The sequence below is a fragment of the Nomascus leucogenys genome, chromosome 1a (assembly GCF_006542625.1).
Source record: "Nomascus leucogenys isolate Asia chromosome 1a, Asia_NLE_v1, whole genome shotgun sequence".
In the NCBI taxonomy this organism is placed as follows: Eukaryota; Metazoa; Chordata; class Mammalia; order Primates; family Hylobatidae; genus Nomascus; species Nomascus leucogenys.
Window position 1 is genome coordinate 96,413,052 of NC_044381.1, and position 19,892 is coordinate 96,432,943.

The 19,892-nt window shown below is 34.5% G+C and overlaps 1 protein-coding gene across 2 annotated transcripts in view; it reads left to right on the top strand.

Moving 5' to 3' along the window:
• MIPOL1 (mirror-image polydactyly 1) overlaps positions 1–19,892 on the top strand; it is a 370,127-nt gene that overhangs the window by 109,022 nt on the left and 241,213 nt on the right. For both annotated transcript variants that reach the window (XM_003263723.2, XM_030813713.1), the window contains 2 exons: positions 4,163–4,196; positions 4,456–4,626. In XM_003263723.2, the coding sequence (XP_003263771.2) occupies positions 4,163–4,196; positions 4,456–4,626 (205 nt within the window). The remainder of the gene's footprint in view (positions 1–4,162; positions 4,197–4,455; positions 4,627–19,892) is intronic.

Genomic DNA, 19,892 nt, shown 5'->3' on the forward strand with positions numbered 1-19,892 from the left:
AGGCAGGGGGAAGAGTCAGAGAAGGCCACACATACCAAGCAAGAAAAGCAACAGCAACAAAGAATATTATGTCAGCATAGTATCAGATGGTTCTATGAGGTTCTTTTCTCTTCTGCTGAATCTATAGGTTCCGAACCGTCAAGAGTGTGTTTTAGACTACCTCTTGATAACAGGACCAATGCATAACTGTTTTTGCTTGACTGAAAGGTATATTTGGGGGCATCGAGTATACAATAAAATTATATAAATTGTTCACATCTTTTAAAAAAATTCCTAGTTTTTGTTTCCTATAATCTTTAGATCCTTTGTTTTCTTTTTTCTCTCATCTGCTTTGCTACTTCTGATCTACATTGTATCTCTGTTACAGTGTCTGCTTTGTCTTATTCTGCCTCTCTCTGCTTTTCTTTACCCCTTGGCTTTAATGCTTTTTCTCTTTCTTTTTTGGCCTTTATCAAAAACTAGGGAAAAAAATAAAAAAGGATTCAAGTTAAAATTGCCTACATATACATGATCTTATACACATTTGCATTTGTATACTTCAGTTTTTCAGATCGTGATACCTTTTTTTCAGTCTCTTTGCTATTGTTGGTACTTTTTTTTTTAACATGTTAAGTGTGGTGGTGTGTAGAAAATGAGAGAGAATAAAAGCAAACAAATCAGAATTTTCTAATTAGAATAAAAGCCAACAAATTAGAATTTTCAGAAAACTGTGAAATTTGTTTATCATTTGAGGTCAACGTTTGGCATCTTAGGATTGAACAAGGTGAATGACTACAGTTTCAGAAAAGAAAAAGGTGATATTGACTGATTTAGGGATAAATCAAGAAATGCGACATTTCACGCATGGATCTTTTCACTTAGAGTGCAAGGATGTCAGTCAGAATTTGCACGGTATAGGAAATCAATTGAAACTTGAGCCCATAGACATTTGCTTCAGCAAAATTCTTACTAATTATCATGACTATATCAAGTTAGACTGTTGTAGGCATAATTTAAAGTTTACAAAAGGTTGAAATTATTTTGTCTAATTGTAAACCCTGTATTAATGAGATATAATTTATAGTTCATCAGATATATTTCATATAGCACCAACTATTATTTTAAGTCTTCATTTAAATCAGTAAACTGTTATGTGCTGTACCTACCACTAGTAAACCTCAGTACCTTCCCCAAAGTCATTTTAAATAGAAAATTAAAGCCATGTATAGCTGTTTCAAATCACCTCTTTTCTGAAAAGGCAAGTTGTCCAAGTTTTGTGTTGTTTTAAGTGACACAGTATGTGATATACTTACTGTAGACCTGAATTTCATTTTCTGAAAATTATTTTTGTGGATTCTTAATCTTTAGATATTGAATGATCTAGCTTAGAAAATTATGTCAAATATTCCAAATTGGCACTTAACAGTGCATTAACATCAAAGATCTAGTCTCATTTTCCAACAGTCTGTATCAAGGATTTGTGAAGTAAGAACTTATGTTGAAATTCAGCCTGCTACCTGTTTTGTAAATAAAGTTTTATTGGGATACAACTACACTTGATCACTTATTGTGTATGGCTGCTTTTGTACTACGGAGTCAGAATTTAGTAGCTATGATAGAGAGCATATGGTAAAGCCTAAAATAATTACTATTTGGCCATTTGCAGAAAAACTTGGCTGATCCCTACTCTATATAATCTACTTGAGACTAAATTATGACATAATCTATCTTTAATATCTGTGATATCCGTGATATTTCCTGAAACTTTAAAAAAAGTACAAGTAGAGAAATAACAAGTATCAACTTTTTCTCTTTCCAGACTCATGTTTATATTGAAAGTTACTTGCATCTATGCAGATTTTCAAATCTGGAAGTAATCATTTTTTTATTTTAACTAAAGTTATATTTTTCGTTTGCTGGCCATTTATCACTATACTTATATCAGTTATAAAGAATAATAACAAAACAAGATTGAGATCCAAATGCTAAGTGGCTGACTTAGCTCACTTATGTCCTGTGTGTCAGACCTAGCACAGTAGCCTTACCAAAAACATAATTGAAATTCACTTATCAGCAAAATGACAATTCAGTATATATTATGTGCTTTTAGCAGCAATCACACAAATTATTTAAAGTCTGAATACTAAATTCATGTGCCAGGGATCTGGAATAGCCCTTGATAAGAACTTTTGATTCTGATTTTTTAAAAATGTTTAAATTATTAGTAGGGAATTTTAATATTAGACTAAATACAATTATCTTAAACCTTTCCTATTGAAAGCTGTTAATTTAAAACGTTTGAACTCTTCATCTTCCTCTCCTTAAAGTAATGCTTTACAGTGCAATGCCTGAAGACAGCCTATAAATATTACGTAGAAATTCCATACACTTTTTTGTATGTGTTGATTATTTGGAATATACAGACTAGGTAACCTACTGTTATTTCCTTCCTGGTCATATAAAATTCTTTGAAACTAAAAATAGAGATTTATAACCTTGGTAACTAAATGTCTTTTGTTGTTGCAAAGGTTCTAGAGGAATCTACCAGTCCAAATGTTTGTCATGTATCTGTTCACATTTTAAATTATCAAGGTTAACAAGGTAATTGTGAAGTTTATAAGCATTTTCATTGGATTTTATTGGGTAGCTGCCATAATTAGATCTTACTTTGATTTTACCTAAAAAGAATGGCAATAAAAGATAACATAAGATAAATATTTCTCACCACATATAACTTCCTTAGAAATCGTATTTAGCCAACCAATTACTGCTGGTTAAATGCCACTCATTTTCTTCAAATATTTTCACTATGATAATAAATAAATGTAAGAATTTTATTATCTTACACTTTTCTGTTAGGTTTTTCAATTGAGATGAAAAGAAGTATTTATCTTCACAATTCTTGTAGAACAAACTTTTGTTAGGCAGCATCTTTGAAAATTGTTCATTTATTTTGAAGAAAAAAAGATAAGAGATGAAAGTAGTTACCCTTCTTGAAATGTAAACCTAAGTGGATGTTTGTTGTTTGAGATACATTGAGTTATATATAACTTAAAATTACTGTGCCTTCCTGTTAACTTATACTATTTAAGTATGTCTAGAAATAGCTCTTTAATATATGTGTATATATTTTTTGTGTTAAAATACTAAGTTCTAAAAGTACTACTTTTCCACGAGTGTAGTAATTTTATCCAGTTGTGAAGTTTGGAACCATTTTGTGGCATATTTATTAGGTGTCTTCTATTATCTTTGGCTAGTGTCCTCTTTTATGGTAAATGTCAAATCATAGGAGCACAGAAACAGGGAAAACTTGAGAAAACAGAAACTTGGATATCTAACTTTTTAGTATAATTTAAAAATAATTGAGATCCTTTCTAGAATCTATACCTTTTCACTAACACATATCACAAATTTTCTTTTAATTACTTTGAGTGGTTGCCTAAATTATATTATAGATATTTTCTATGTAATTTAAAACTACTTTCTTTACTTTTACTGCATTTGTTTAATTTCTCAACATCAACAAACATTTCAGTAGCCACTGTGACTCTTAAAAGACAAAATGCATTTCTGAGGGGAGCCAGTTTGTATTTTTTGTCTTTATGTTGAATAATTCTACATATATTATGAAGAAGAAAATAACAGTCATCTAAAAATTGTGGTCAGCCTTCCTATGCATTTGTTTTATAATAACAAATAGGTAACAGCAAGATATTTTTACTTCAAATTTCATGTAATTATTTGTCATTGCTTTTGAGGGAACATAGTTAAACTTTGTAATAAAAATACTTGCCTTGTTTTACTTATGATGGTGTCCAAAAAAAGAGAGGAAATACAGTTTCTGATAAAAATGGAAAGTCCAGGAATAAATATAATGATGAGAATGAGTGCTTTTATCACTGGGGAACTTTCTTCATCTAAGCACATATGAACAATTGATCCTTGTAGTCATATATAGCAGTAAACATTAATAACTTAACAGTCTGAAGTCAGTGCAGAAGATATGGAGCATTATTGAAAGATGGAGTCGAGCAGGTGGCACTTTAATATGTTCAGTGTCATGGTTGACTCTAAAGACTAGTCGAATGAAATTACTTGAGGTTCTAAAGATTTAAAAAGCGAACTCATTTTGCTGCACTAAGGAAATGCTACTGATCAGGCTTTCTGTGTCCCTTTTTTCTAGGCTAGAAAATATTAACCCTGAAGAAAATGACATGGTAAGCCATTCTCTGAGGAGATTTCTTGATGTCAGTCTTATATCTTAGAGGCTTAAGTTCAATTGAGTGGGTTTCAAGAACTAAGATGTGGGAAAAAGAAGAATTGACACACTAATAATGTACATCTTTGCTGCAATATGAAAATTCAATAACTTCACTCAGTCAATTTACAATTCACATGTGCCTATTAATTAAAACCCTATATTAAATAAAATATATTAAAACTTCATGTCTGACTAACATATAATGGTGTTGGTAGACATTACAGGAATTACTGAACAGAATAAACAATGCAGACACAGGGATAGCTATTCAGAAGAATGGAGCTATAATTGTGGATAGAATCTACAAGACCAAGGAATGTAAAATGAGAATAACTGCAGAAGAAATGAGTGCACTAATAGAAGAACGGGATGCTGCCTTGTCTAAGGTAACTGCATATATCTGTAAAAGCATATACTTACCATTTTCCTCTCTCTTTTTTTAAGCATTAAAAAATGACTTTGGCCCAGATAGTCTTAATTCACATTAATATTTAGCACATAATTAACACCACAATGATTAGCTATATTAAAATAATTATGTATTTTATTATACTACTGTTCAAAATATGAAACCTCATTTTAAATAAAATTTAATGCAGTCTCATTTCTTAATAAAATTAAACTTGTTTTATTACAGGCTAACTTGTTATAGGAATTTAATTATATTTTTTCAATTAATCACTTATATGTGGGACTTCTTACTTAAATTACAGTTTTCTGAAGGCTGAGACTATGTCTGTATTACTGTTTTATTCCCAGTGCCTAATTCAGTACCTTTTAGTAAACTTTGATTAATGGATCAAAATTATTCATGTATTTTTTTCTGGATGCTACTTACATCTTCCTGCTCTACCTGAAACCTGATTACCTCCCTCAGGCCACCACTTCCAATGCAGTCCTTTCAACTAGTGGCTGTGCTGTCTCTCCAGTTACACCACTGGGCTTGGAGGCTTGTTTCTCGTTATTTTATTTATTTATTTATTTATTTATTTATTTATTTATTTAGTGTGTGTGTGTGTGTGTGTGTGGAGATTTGGTATCACCTTGTTTCCCAGGCTGCTGTTGAACTCCTGGCCTCAAGTGATCCTCCTGCCTTGACCTCCCAAAGTGTTGGGATTACAGGCATGAGCCACCACACCTGGCCTTGTTGCTGTTTTCAGATCAATGTCTTTTTCACTCCCTAAATACCTCCAGCTCTGAAACTCATGCATCAGACTGTACCACCCAGTACACATTATTGTTGTAGTCATGTACACACTTCTATGTCACTTCCCTTGTTTTGTTAAAATTTTTGGACCTATTCCAATGTCTCTTTCTTCAGCCTACTCTTGTCATAATTCTTGGTGATGTAAATTCCTATGTAGATAATCCTTTCAAAAACTGCAGCCTCTTATTTCCTAAATTTCTCTACTTTAGTCATTGTGTGCTGCACACTGTATCTATTATCTACTCTGTGGTGATACTCTGTTCCTGGTCATTCTGAGTCTCAATGTCAAGCTTCCCGCTTTCTGACTACCAGCTGCTATCTTTCTAGCTCACTCATGCTAGAACTCTGACTCCAGCATTTTTTTTTTTTTTTAGACAGAGTCTCGGTCTGTCACCCAGGCTGGAGTGCAGTGGTGTGATCTTGGCTCACTGCAGTCTCTGCCTCCCAGGTTCAAGTGATTCTCCTGTCTCAGCCTCCTGAGTAGCTGGGACTACAGGTGTGCACCATCACGGCCAGCTAATTTTTTGGTATTTCTTGTAGAGACAGGGTTTTGCCATGTTGGCCAGGCTGGTCTTGAACTGCTGACCTCAAGTGATCCGCCCACCTTGGCCTCTGAAAATGCTGGGATTACAGATGTGAGCCACCGCGCCTGGCCTCAACTTATTTCTATCAATTTTACTCTTTTCTATCCCTCAAACCCCTTATGTCCTTACTCCACCACCCCAACACACACACATCTGGCTTAAATTCCATAGCCCATTATAATTATCGCCAACTTGCACATAATATAACCTCATTTCTCTTGGCCCTCTTCCTTTGTCCTACTCACCTAGCAAAATCAAAATCTAGTTAAATGAATCTTTCTATCTGTTTTGTATCTTCACAGCTTTGTAAGGCAGGAGAAAAATCACACAAATTTACTGACCGTACTTACCTTAAATCCATGACCAACTATTAATATATTCAGTTAGGTTCTTAGTGTTGCCTGGCAACTTCTTGCCTTTTGCTTGTCTATTCACTCTCCCCTCTAGACGACTATTTTATCTCTTCTTTCTCCTTGGTTATCTAACCTCTCATCCCAGTTAAAAAGATAACTTCTGCATGCCCACAGCCATTTCATCTACCAGCCTACTTGCATTTGCACCCATGTGCTCTGCCTTTTCTACTTTACTTTTTTCTAACTACATGCTTCTATCTAAAGACAATCTCTCCATTTCGGTACTAGTTCACATCTTTTCTGGCCTTCACAAGGTGATAACCAATTGTTCCTTTTCTCTCCTACTTCATAAAATGTTTCCTATTAGTTCATTTCCATTGCTATCCAAAATGCCTTACCATCTCCCATGGAGGCTGAGTGGAAGTTTTGGTAAGTCTTGGCCTAGTTGTGGTTCACCCCTGTATTTTGGATAAGGCCTGCCAAACTGAGAGCTAGTATTTATAAGGGCCCGACTCCTGGATGATCCTGTATTCTAGTGTGTGTTTGTTTCTTCAGCATTGGAAGACTGTGGAAAACTCAACTATTTTTTCAGAGGTTTGGGGGCTTAGCTTTTTAACTTAAAGACCTGTAGAAGTTTGGAGTTTGGCAAATGATTTGGTTCAGAAACAAGTCTCAAGTCTCCATTTTGTCACTTCAGCCCTGAATAGCTGTCAAAAGCTTGGGTGGTTTCTCTGTCTTCCAACAGAAGCTCTTTGCCTAGTTAAAGCCTGATTTCTCAGTATTTTCCCCATACCTAGAATATGACACTCTCAGGGGGAAAAAATAACTGCAGATACTCCAATCCTTCCTCTCCAGTTAACTCCTCTTCAGGATCTTAGACACTCAAGCCATTATTGCAGCAACAGCCCTCTGATACCTTTAGGCAGATGATTTTTGCTTTAAATCTGGCTTTTCTTGTTCTTGAATGAAGCATTGTTTCACCACAAATGATACCATGCTGTCTAGACATGGAAGTAAGTTAACTAAAAATAAGCACATAGAGAGAGCATAATTAAATTGACCGCCACTCATTCCCTCTTCCTATCTTTTCTCCCTCCACTGACTTTCATGGTGTAAAAGGATAAATAAATAAGAAGTTAACATTTGGTAATATTTGCTGACGTCGTTATGTATAAATACCACCGCACTGTATTTATGGTTATGTTTTATGAGAAAGGAGTTGTTTAGTTATTTAAATTTGCTTATTTGCAAGCCCTCTGGCTCAATAAATACTCATTTTAATTTTTATGTTACAGTCATTGTATACTTACACTTTTGAATTATTGTCTTATATTTCTGAATGGAAACTTTTTTTAACTTTGATTTTTTAAAAATAAACTTGTTGGAATAGTTTTACTTTACAGAAAAGTTTCAAAAATAGTACAGTATAGACAGCTCCCATATATTACCCAGTTTTGGTTTTCCCTAATTTTGTTATCTTAAATCATTGTGATATGTTTGTTAAAGTTAGGAAACCAACATTGGTACATTAGTATCAATTCAACTCTAGATGTTATTCAGAAGTCACCAGTTTTCATTAGTGTCCTTATGTTCCATGATCCAATCCAGGGTAGCATATTGCATTTAATTGTCACGTCCTTCTAGTCTCCTCTGGTCTGTGACAGCCTATTCATCTTCCCTTGTATTTTTTTCCTCCATAACCTCAATAATTTTGAAGAGTACTGCTCACATATTTTATAGAATATCTCTGAATTTGGGTTTGTTTGTTTTTCTCATGATTAAAGTGAGATTTTGAGTTTTGGGAAAGAATACAACAGGGATTTTGCCTTAATTTAATTTAATTAACTTTTTACTTTGAGAATGGATTCTCACTTGGTCACCCAGGCTGGAGTGCAGTGGCACCGTCTTGGCTCACTGCAACCTCTGCCTCCTGGGTTCAAGCGATTTTCTTCCCTCAACCTCACAAGTAGCTGGTATTACAAGCAGGCGCCACCACACCTGGCTAATTTTTTGTATTTTTTTTAGTAGAGATGGGGTTTCATCATGTTGGCCAAGGTGGTCTAGAACTCCTGACCTCAAATGATCCGCCCACCTCGGCCTCCCAAAATGCTGGGATTACAGTTGTGAGCCACTGTGCCCAGACTTAATTTATAAAGCTATATAATTTAGCATCAGACATTTTCTAATTATGTCTTCTGTATAGTGCTAGGAGAACTTTAGTCACATTCCATAAAGATATTAAAAATTTCAGATTCAGTGATAATTTGTTGAGTTTGATACACTTGATATCTTTCTTTATTTTTCAAATCAAGTCAAAATCATTTATTTACTTTAATTGACCTAGTTAAAACTGTTATCTTTTTCAGATAAATCCTTATACTCTTATTTGTCCCAAATTATTTTTTCATTTCTCTTCTATCTCAAACTGAGAGCCAAAAGCCTTAAAGTCTTTCATAGAATTAATTTAAAAATTATAATTAGCAATTGTTTGATCAAGGAATTATCTTGCCAACCAGTCCTCTATTGTTTCCTTATAATTTTTTTTGGCCAATTCACACTTCCCTATTTTATTCAAATTGTAGAAATATCTGAAATCAGAAGATAAAGCTGTAAACTTCCATTTCTTCACTATTCTCCTTTTCCAGGATCTTTCAGATTATTATTCTATACAAACAAAAAATTTAGAATTTTAATTGCAAAAATTTTTATAGAATTATAGAATTTTAAATTTCTTAGAACCTTAGGAGCCATCTAGTTAAAATTGTTCACCAAATTAAGGAATCTGATCTGTCACTAATTTTCAATTTAGTCAAATATCCATCTTCTCTTAATATCTAGCCATTGGTGTTATAATTGGTCTCAGAACATTTGACAAATAAATCATATTGCATCAAATATATTCAAGTATTTATCAGTAGTGTCCTAAGTCATGAGGGCTAGGCTTAGAAGCACAACTGGACTCTGGTCACACATCAATAAGCAAGAGAAAATTATTGAACAGCTAGGATTGGTGATTTATTAGCTTTGAGGGCTGACTTTATTGGGAGATACAGTAATTCAAGTAATTATTCCTAGATATTCTGGCAAAATTAGGCTAGCTCTAGGCTATGTTTTACTTATAAGGGTATACATAAATGGGCAAGGCCTGGCACCTGGAGGCTTTGGGTCTTATTGGTATTTGTAGTTAGAAGGATAATATTGTAGAGCTCTTCACTGATTGGACCTTTGCTGGTACCTAAGTGAGGGGCCCAACCCCTGAGACCTGAATAAGTCAGGTATGAGAATGGGGGTAATCGTATGGACTTTATGGACTTTAACCAAATGGACCACTCAAAACAGAAGGCAGAAGTCTTGTCATAGAGACTTAGAGTACAGCAGGGATAAAAGAAGAAAGTGGTAAATTCTTTATGTACATGCACGTTTGGAATCTATTATAGGCGTAATGGAAAATATGCTCTGATTCTTCGATGAATTTCTTTGGCATCGACTGATGAGAATGGAGCTTTGATTATATTGCCAGGCTTGATTATAATTAGTTCAGAAACTATATGAAAAGGTGCATACAGGCTAAAAACTTTTAGGGGCAAAGCACAGCAGGGCAAAGCAGAAACTAGCACTGTTTCTGCTTTTCAGGTTAAACATCTTCGCATCCTTCAACCTTTCCTTGGGTTTCCTTCTACTTTTGTGTCTTCTAGATGTTAGTTTCTTCTTGCCTATTAAGGCCAAATCTGTGATCATACATTTCTGTTTTCTGAACACCATACGGAGAATCTGAACTCATCAATATTTTCTAGAAATGAGTCATTCTATATATCTAAATTTATTATCACTCTTAATTTCTGTACTCTTGTTTCTTGGTTTTATAATTCTTAGAAATATAAAAATATTTATAAGATATTTATATTGCTCCTTTAGATGAAATATAATGAGCACATCTTTTGTGATAATTTAGTGGCTCATTTTTTATCCAATATTTTAATGAAAAGTACAGATCCAGAGATCTTTCGTGTTCAACATTGATAGAAAACCCATGGAAGAATCAAGGGGTAATTAAAGAAATTCAGCTAAACATTTCACTGTTCAGATTCCTTTACCAATATAGGCTGCCAGCCTATACCAAGCACCAAGCCGAAGGAGTAAACTAAGTAAGAGGAAGACATGAATCCAATCTATTGACGTAATGAAGAAAATTCTAGGAAGACTACTGAAGAATGCATGGAAAGTGCATTGGTCTGTTCTTTTTGACTCTTTCTGCCTTTAAGCCTGTTTTTCCCTCTTCCTAGAACATACTTCCTCTCTGCTTGTTGCTCACTTGTCTGTATTATACTTCAAAGCCATTTTAAATATCATCTCTTCTGTAAAGATCACTCACATGAAGCAATATTGATAACTATGTCATTTGTGCCCATATTTTACCTTGTATCCTGTTACAGGCCTTATCACACTATATTACAGTTAATTGATTTTATGCCTGGCTTTCCTACTAGCATGAACTTGCATGAAGATAGGAGCTGTTTATTTATTTGTGTCAATCACAGTCCCTTGGATGTGAAGTTACTTATTATGTTCGTGGAATTATTGAACTTGGCTATTTTAGATATTTCAAGATATATGAAACTAAAAGCTTTTAGTGAAATATTATTCATTCATCCACATTTTACTGAGTACCTGTTATGTGCTGTGTGTCGGGAACTCAGCAGTAATCCAGATATAAACGGTTCTTACTCTTATAGAACTTAGATTTTCATATGGAGACGTAGATAGTGAACAAACAAATAAAGTACTTTCAGGTACTGGTGTGATGAAAATAGTTAATGTATAGTGACAGCAGCTGGGGTGGGATTGTGACTTTAAATAGGGTGATCAAGGCAGGCCTATTTTTCAAGATGAATTGTTGCTCTAAGACTTGAAGACTTGAAGAAGAGAAGTATCCAGCTGTGCAGAGAGCTATGGAAAGAGCATTCCATTAGAAAAGAAGAGATCAACAGTGCCCTGAGAGAGTGAACAAGCTTAGGTGTTTAAGGCGTCAAATCAAATGTGCCAACCTTACATTTGATTGAAGTACAGTGAGCAAGGAAGATAGTTACAAGTGATAAGGCAGAAGACATAGGCAGCAGACAAGTCTGTATGATCTTGGAGGTAATGGTCAGGAGCAGATATTGCATCTAAATGCAGAAGGGACTGAAAGAAAAAGCTGTTGAAATAGTCTAAGCAAAAGATGAAAGTGATGGTGGTTCAGAGGAACAAGTGTAGATTAAGAAAAGTGGACAGATTTGGGAAATATTTTGAAAGTACAATAAGTAGGCCTTGAAGACAAATTGGATTTGGACATAAAGGAGCAGAAAGAATTAAGGCTAACTTCTGTATTTGGACTTGAACACTGTGTTGGCTCCATCTGTTGTGATGGGGAAGTTTCTTTGGGGTGGGATCAACATATTTTGGGAGGGGTATTACATTCTCTTTTGGATATGGTATATTTGAGATTATTCTTAAAAATTCAAGGGGAATTTTGAGCAGTTACTTGCTTATTGCAGCCATTGGGATATGGATAAGTAAAACTGTGGAACTAGATGAAATTGGGGAAAGCTCACCAAAGAGAAGAGGGGCCAAGACCAAGTTGTGTGGTGTGTCAACATTTAGCAGTTGGGCAAAAGAGGAGGAGCCAGGTGAGGAGATTGGAAGGGAATGCTGAATGAGGTAGAAGGACACTGAAATGAGTGTGGTGTCAGGGAAGGCAAGAGGGGAAATTGTTTCTATTTGTTTATTTATTTAATTTTTTTTTTTGAGACCAAATCTTGCTCTGTTGCCTAAGCTGGCACGCAGTGGCGTGATATAAGCTTACCACAACCTCCGCCTCCTGGGTTCAAGCAATTCTCTTGTCTCAGCCTCTCGAGTAGCTGGGATTTCAGGCCTGCACCACCATGCCTGGCTAATTATTTTTTGTATTTTTAGTAGAGACGGGGTTTCATCCTGTTGGCCAGGCTAGTCTTGAACTCCTGACCTCAGGTGATCCACCCGCCTTGGCCTCCCAAAGTGCTGGGATTACAGGTGTGAGCCACCGTGGCCAGCCAGAAATTGTTTCTAAAAGATAAGCATAGTCAGTTCCCTTGAGTGGTGTGAGTTCAAGCAAAGTGAAGATAGATTTGATCACATGGATGATGTTGAGGGCTTTGACAGGAGTTCCGTCCAGGACAGAGGCAACGTTGGAGTGTGTGAGGGGAGAATGGAAATAGAGGAAGTGCAGACAGTGAATACAAGTTCTTTTTCCCCCTCCTGTAATGTAGGTAGAAAAATTGGCATTAGATGGAGAGAGGGCTTATGGTATCTTGGGAGGTTTTTTTTTTTCCTTTTTTTAATGGGATGTTCTAGCACATGTGGTTGTTGTATTGATAAAAATGAACCAGGAAAAAGGAAAAGCGATGTTTTCAGGGATAAAAAAGATAATTGCAGCCTGTAATCCCAGCACTTTAGGAGGCTAAGGCGGGTGGATGACCTGAATTCAGGAGTTTGAGGCCAGCCTGGCCAACATGGTGAAACCTTGTCTCTACTAAAGAAATACAAAAATTAGCTGGGCGCAGTGGCAGGCACCTGTAATCCCAGCTACTTGGGAGGCTGAGGCAGGAGAATCGCTTGAACCTGGGAGGTGGAGGTTGCAGTGAGCCGAGATTGTGCCATTGCACTCCAGCCTGGGAGATAGAGCTTGCTGCATCTAAACAAACAAACAAACAAAGATAATTGCAGTACCAAGTCCTGGAGTAGATGAGTAAATTGACAGGAAATAGGTTCTAGAACATAAGTATAAGAATTGGCTTTTGTTAGGAACAGGGAAACTACTTTCATTTTAACAGATGTATGCAAAGAGCTTGGATAGATACAGATGCTGGCAAGTTGATAAATTTAGTAAAGGGAAGTTGGGGGTGCAGTGTCATTCTCTATTAAAATGTTAGATTAATTTAGATTTTCAGTGGATTAGTGGGTGGTGCTGAAGATTTATAGTGTAGAGACAGTTTGAAATCATTGTCTTTGTTTCTATATAAATGAACATAACTAGAGAAATGTAGGGTTGCCAGGCAGAGCTGAATGCACATTTAAGAATTAGGGTAGTTAAATTTTTAAAAACGTGTCAGGGAAGTTGTGTGATTTCTTTTAGCAGTATTCCAATCTTGAGTGTGGTGTGAGTAGTGTGGTGTAGTAGATATATGATTTTAACTAAGATTGAGATTTTAATGGGTGAGGGACCAGAGAGTTATTACAGCAATGAACCCCAGGCTCTCCCTCACTATGGACTCTCCCTTATGTAAAGAGGAAGAGGAGTGATGAGGCACATAGAAGGAAATTGAGGAGAGGGTGGTATCACAGAAGGCAAGGTCCCGGGTAGTAAAAAACTGGTAAGTCCATGTGTCAGAACTCTTGGTTTGTCACGTAATTGTGCTATAGTGATTTGCAGTCAAGAGAAAAAGGCACTAGAAATAAAGATTTTGAATGTATTGCAATTATTAGGGTTAGTGATTTCCAGGTATTTTTCTGTGTAATTTTTATGTGGATGTATAGGAAAAAACCCTAAATGTTACATATTTTATCACACAATCAGTAAGCCAGATTCAGAAGTGGTTAAAGAGAGGAAGCATATCTAAGGAAAAGTATGAATAATTTAAAACTTGCAAACAATTTCCTCCTTGTTGTAACAAGTATAGAAATTAAGGTCTGAGAAGATAATATAATGACACATTTTTCAAGATTCAGAAATGGGTGCTAGAACTTTCCTGGCCTGGTTATGAATTCCTCATTTGGCATCTGCATGACCAGCAGTCACTGTGATAAAGCAGACTGAGATTAGGAAGTGCAGCATAAGCTAACAAACCCACTTGATGAGTATACCTAGAATCCTGGTCACTGATGTAACCTTCAAGGTTATCTTTCCACTTTAGCAGAGGAAATAATCAAATACCCTAGTGTCTTAATCTCTCCTTTTTTAGTGTTGCCTTCACTTTGTGCTTCTTATAATTAGCATAATGTCTAGCATGTAATAGATACAAAATAATGATAAGTTTAAAATATTAGAAATTTGACAAAAAGGTTATACTCAAAAGGAAAATAAAGCATAACATTTAGAGTTTCATTTTTCAGGAAAAGTAGGGAACATATTTGATATTCTTAATTACAGTGGCTGTAAGATTTTCATTAATTTTTTCCCTTGTCAGTTTGTTAATTTGCTTTCCTATCATACAATTATTTGCTTATTAATGTTTTTCAGTCAATCTTGCTAAAATATATTGTTGATAGTTCATCTATTATAATTACTTTTTTCTTATTGTGAAATTTTTACAAGTTCTTGAAAGTATGTATAACTTTAGAAAGTACAGATAAGCGAAAAGAAGGAAAAAATTGCCCCCAAACTCACTTCCTAGAAAGTTATATGTAGATTGTCTTTTTTCAATACATATTATATTGTATATACTACTTTGTAGCCTGATTTTTCACATCGATTTGACATTTTATTAGACATTCTCATAATTTTACTTCATTTTATTTATTTATTTAGTTAGTTAGTTAGTTAAGATAGAGTCTCACTTTGTTACCCAGGCTGGAATACAGTGGTGTGATCATGGCTGTGGTTCAGCTCACTGCAGCCTTGATGTCCCAGGCTCAGGTGATCCTCCAACCTCAGCCTCCAAGGAGCTGGGACAACAGGCACACACTACCACGTCAGGCTAATTTTTCTGTATTTTTTGTAGAGATGGGGTTTCACCATGTTGCCCAGGCTGGTCTTGAACTCCTGGGCTCGAGTGATATACCTGCTTCTGCCTTCCAAAGTGCTGAGATTACAGGCCTGAGTCACTGCACCTGGTGTCATGCTTTAATAATGTGGACATGTTAAGATTTGTTTAACTCACTTGCTATTGAGAGTTTTGAGAATGGGAACATTTTTGTAACTAAATTTTTATGTACATCCATGTTTCTTTCGTCAAGGAAAATTCTAGGAATGAAAAGGACGGACCAAAGAATATAAACATTTAAAAATGAATATATATTTCTAAATAGTCTTCTTAGAAAAATTGTACCTAGAAATGTTATTTGAAATTTCATTTGGGGACTTTAAGCAGATAAAATGCTAAGAAATGTAGACTTAATTCTCTAGGCAATGTGAAACTTGCGGTTTTTGAGTTTTCTGATAATGCAGAAAGTGCTACTCTTGAAGAAGATTTCTGGGCAAGACTTTATCAAGTGCCTTGAGTAATATGAATATAAGTCTGAGGAGACCAATGATAATGGGAACCTATTATAATTGAGGCAAGAGGTGATGAGGTTCTAAAAAAGGAAAATAAGGAGAAGAATAGATATGAAAACTATAGAAGCTTGTATTTTTGTAAATGAAGGTATAACTTGAAGGGAACTAATCTCAAGTGAAGGATCTGATGAATTTTTATATCTGTATGTTCCCTTGAAAGCAGCATCCCAATCAAGATATGGAACACTACTAGTACTCCAGGAGGCTCTTTCTTGTCTCTTCCCCGTCAGAATTTCTCACCAAACATAATCCCTCCTCTTACTTCTGTCTCCATGGGTCATTTTGCATGTTTTAAAACTTCATATAAAAGGAATCATATGTTATATACTCCTTGTGTCTAATTTCTGTCACCCAATGTTACTAGTGTATGTTGATCTGTATTGTTAATAATTATTAATAATGTCTTTTTCATTGTGGTGTGATGTTCCCTTGTGTGAACATGCCATGATTTATTTGCATATTAAACATATTAAACAGATGACAGAAATTTAGATTGTTTTCATTTTTAACCTATTATGAATGAAGTATTATAGAGATTCTTGAACATATCTTTTGGTGGGCCTAAGCATTTATTTATTTTGATACATACACAGGCACGTACAAAAGAAAAGAATAGTTGAGTCATAGGTTTAGCTTTATTAGGTAATGCCAAATGTTTTTCCAAAGTTGTGCCAGTTTACAGCAGCAATGTGAGTGAGTTGCTCCAGTTGTGAGAGTTAATACTTGGTATCATTACTCATTTTAATGTCAATCATTCTGATGGGTGTATAGTCATATTTTATTGTGGATTTATTTTGTATTTTGTGTTTCCCTAATGACTAATGATGTTAGTAGCTTTTTATATGTTTTTTGACCATTTTGATATCTTCTTTTGTGAAATGTCTCTTCGAGACTATTGTCCATTTTTAAATTTGGTTGTTTTTCTTATTGATTTATGTAATTTATATATATTTGTACAGTCTGTGGCTTGCATTTTTATTCTCTTAATGCTGTCTTTTGATGGCAAAAATTCTTAATTTTAATGAAGTCTAATTTATCATTTTTTTCTCCTTGTGGTTAATGCATTTTGCATCCTGTTTTGGAAACCCTTGCCATTCCCATAGCACTGAACATGTTCTACTGCGCTTTCTTCTAGAAGCTTGATTATTTTAGCTTTCACATTTAGGTCTTTATCAGTTTCAAAATACTTTTTATATTGTCAAAGTCATTTATTTTCTTCATATAGATGTCTAGTCGACTTGTCTCAGCATCATGCAATTAATGAATTGTGTCTCCCCATCCTCCCAACAATGAATTGCAGCAGAGCCCATGTAATGACTTAGGTTATTGTGTGGATCTGTTTCTGGACCCTGTTCTGTTCCATTGTTGTAGGTTTTTATCCCTGCAATAATACTCCATGGTCTTAATTTCTGTAGCATTATAGTAAGTCTTAATTTGTGAAAGTGTAAGGATCCAACTGTCAATGTTCTTCAGTATTTCTGCAGCTATTCTCAGTTCTTCATTCAGCTTGTTGTTCTTCAAGCTGATAGTATTTAATGGGGATTGCATGGCCTCTAAAGAATACTTAAAGCAAGATTGGCATCTTAGCAATATTGAGTCTTCCAAATGATTGATCTTTTCATGAAAATGATTACGTTTTTCTTTATATACTGCTTTGCATCCCATAAATTGTTGATACGCCATTTCTCATTATTATATATGTGTCTCATTATTATATATGTTGAAATATTTTTTAGTTTCTAATTTTGTTTTCTTCTTTGACCGATGAATTATTTAAAAATATGTTGCTTAATATTAAAACATTAGGAAATTCTGAGGCTATCTTTCTGTCACTGAGCTGGAATTTAATTCCCTGGTGGTGAGAAAATATAAGCTGTACTATTTCAATCCTTAGAAATTTTTTGATACTTGCCCTGTGACCCCAAATAGGCCCTGTTTCTTAGACAATTCATGAAGTTTGTATATTCTGTAGTTATTGAGTGTAATATTGTCTCCGTATGTTATTTAGACCAAATAGGTTAATCATGTTGTCCAGTTGTTGCGCATAGATGTATTGTCCGTATGTTGTGTCGGTTATCAAGAGAGGTGTTTAAAGTATTCAATGATTATGATTAATTTTTCTCCTTTTAATTCTGTCAATTTTCATTTTATTTATTTTGAAGCCATTTTATTATGTACTAAGGTCTTTACAATTACTGTATCTCCCTATAGAATAGACTTTTATCATTATGAAATGCCCACTTTTATTTCTGGTAATACTTTTTGCCTTAATGTCTACTTATATATCTGAATGTTATATCCTTTTCCATCCTTACTTTCAGACTTGACCCCAACATCTTATTATGAGAAATTTTAAACATATGGAAAATTTGTATGAATTTTACAGTGAACGTTTGTATACATGCCACTTGGAATCTATTATTATATTTTGCTAAACTTGATTTATCACATTATCTAGGTATTTATTAGGCATCCCTCTGTCCATCAATTCATCTCGCTTATGATGCCTTCATGTAAATGCAGGCATCAATACATTGGCTTCTAAATCCTTCAGCATAGTATATCATTAGATGGAATTCTGTATTATTGCAGTTATTTTGTTTTTATTTAAAAGTTATGCACAATTGAAATATAGAAAACTAAGTGCACATTCTCTACGTCTGACAAGTGCATACAACTGTACAGTTACCACCACGATCAAGATTCAGAACATTACTACAGTATTACCCCAGAAAGTTTCCTCATGCCCTATCCAACCAATTAATGTTCCCACCTCTCAACAGCAATCACTGATCTGATATTTTTATATCACTCTTTAGTTTTATCGTTTTGAGAAAGTCATGTTTGACATCACAATATATCTAAGATGACCACATTTATTTGTTTTATTCTGTTATTATATAGATAAATGTATCTTTTTTTTAAACTTGTACTTTGCTCAGGAGGATTTTTTTTTAATATTTTTATTTTGTGAAGTAGACCTAGATTTTCTTTCTTTAAAAATATTTACTAATTTATTCATTTATTTTTTCCACATCCTGTCCAGCATCTTTTGTTTTCTGACTTTTTAATGATTGCCATTCTAACTGGCATGAGGTGGTATCTGACTGTGGTTTTGATTTGCATTTCTCTAATGACCAGTGATGATGAGCTTTTTTTCATGTATTTCTTGGCCGCATAAATGTCTTCTTTTGAAAAGTGTCTGTTCATATCCTTTGCCCACTTTTTGATGGGGTTGTTTGTTTTTTCTTGTAAATGTGTTTAAGTTCCTTGTAGATTCTGAATATTAGACCTTTGTCAGATAGATAGATTGCAAATTTTTCTCTCATTCTATAGGTTGCCTTTTCATTGTGATGATAGTTTTTTTTGCTGTGCAGAAGCTCTTTAGTTTAATTAGATCCCATTTGTCAATTTTGGCTCTTGTTGCCATTGCTTTTGGTGTTTTAGTCATGAAGTCTTTGCCCATGCCTATGTTCTGAATGGTATTGCCTAGATTTTCTTCTTGGATTTTTATGGTTTTAGGTCTTATGTTTAAATCTTTAATCCATCTTGAGTTAATTTTTATATAAGGTATAAGGAAGGGATCCAGTTTCAGTTTTCTGCATATGGCTAGCCAGTTTTCCCAACACCATTTATTATGTAGGGAATCCTTTCCCCATTGCTTGTTTTTGTCAGGTGTGTCAAATATCAGATGGTTGTAGATGTGCGGTGTTATTTCTGAGGCCTCTGTTCTGTTCCATTGGTCTATATATATGTTTTGGTACCAGTACCATGCTGTTTTGGTTACTGTAGCCTTGTAGCATAGTTTGAAGTCAGGTAGTGTGATGCCTCCAGCTTTGTTCTTTTTGCTTAGGATTGTCTTGGCTATACAGGCTTTTTTTTTGGTTCCATATGAAATTTAAAGTAGTTAAGTGTATTAGAGATCTTTATGAGTGCTTTTGTTATTTTGGTTTTAACAATCATTGAAAATTCAGAGAGTTTTTCACTGTTAATGTTTACTTTTTATTTGCTCACAATTTTGATTTCAGATAAAATTTACATGCACAAATGAAATACATAAATATTAAACCGGAAATTTGATGAGTTTTGACAAATTCATACACCCATGTAACCACATCCTTTTAAAGGTATACACATTTCCATAGCCTTAGAATGTTCCCTCATTTATATTTCCTTCTATCAATCATCTCTGTCCCACCCAAACAACTTTCCTGATTTT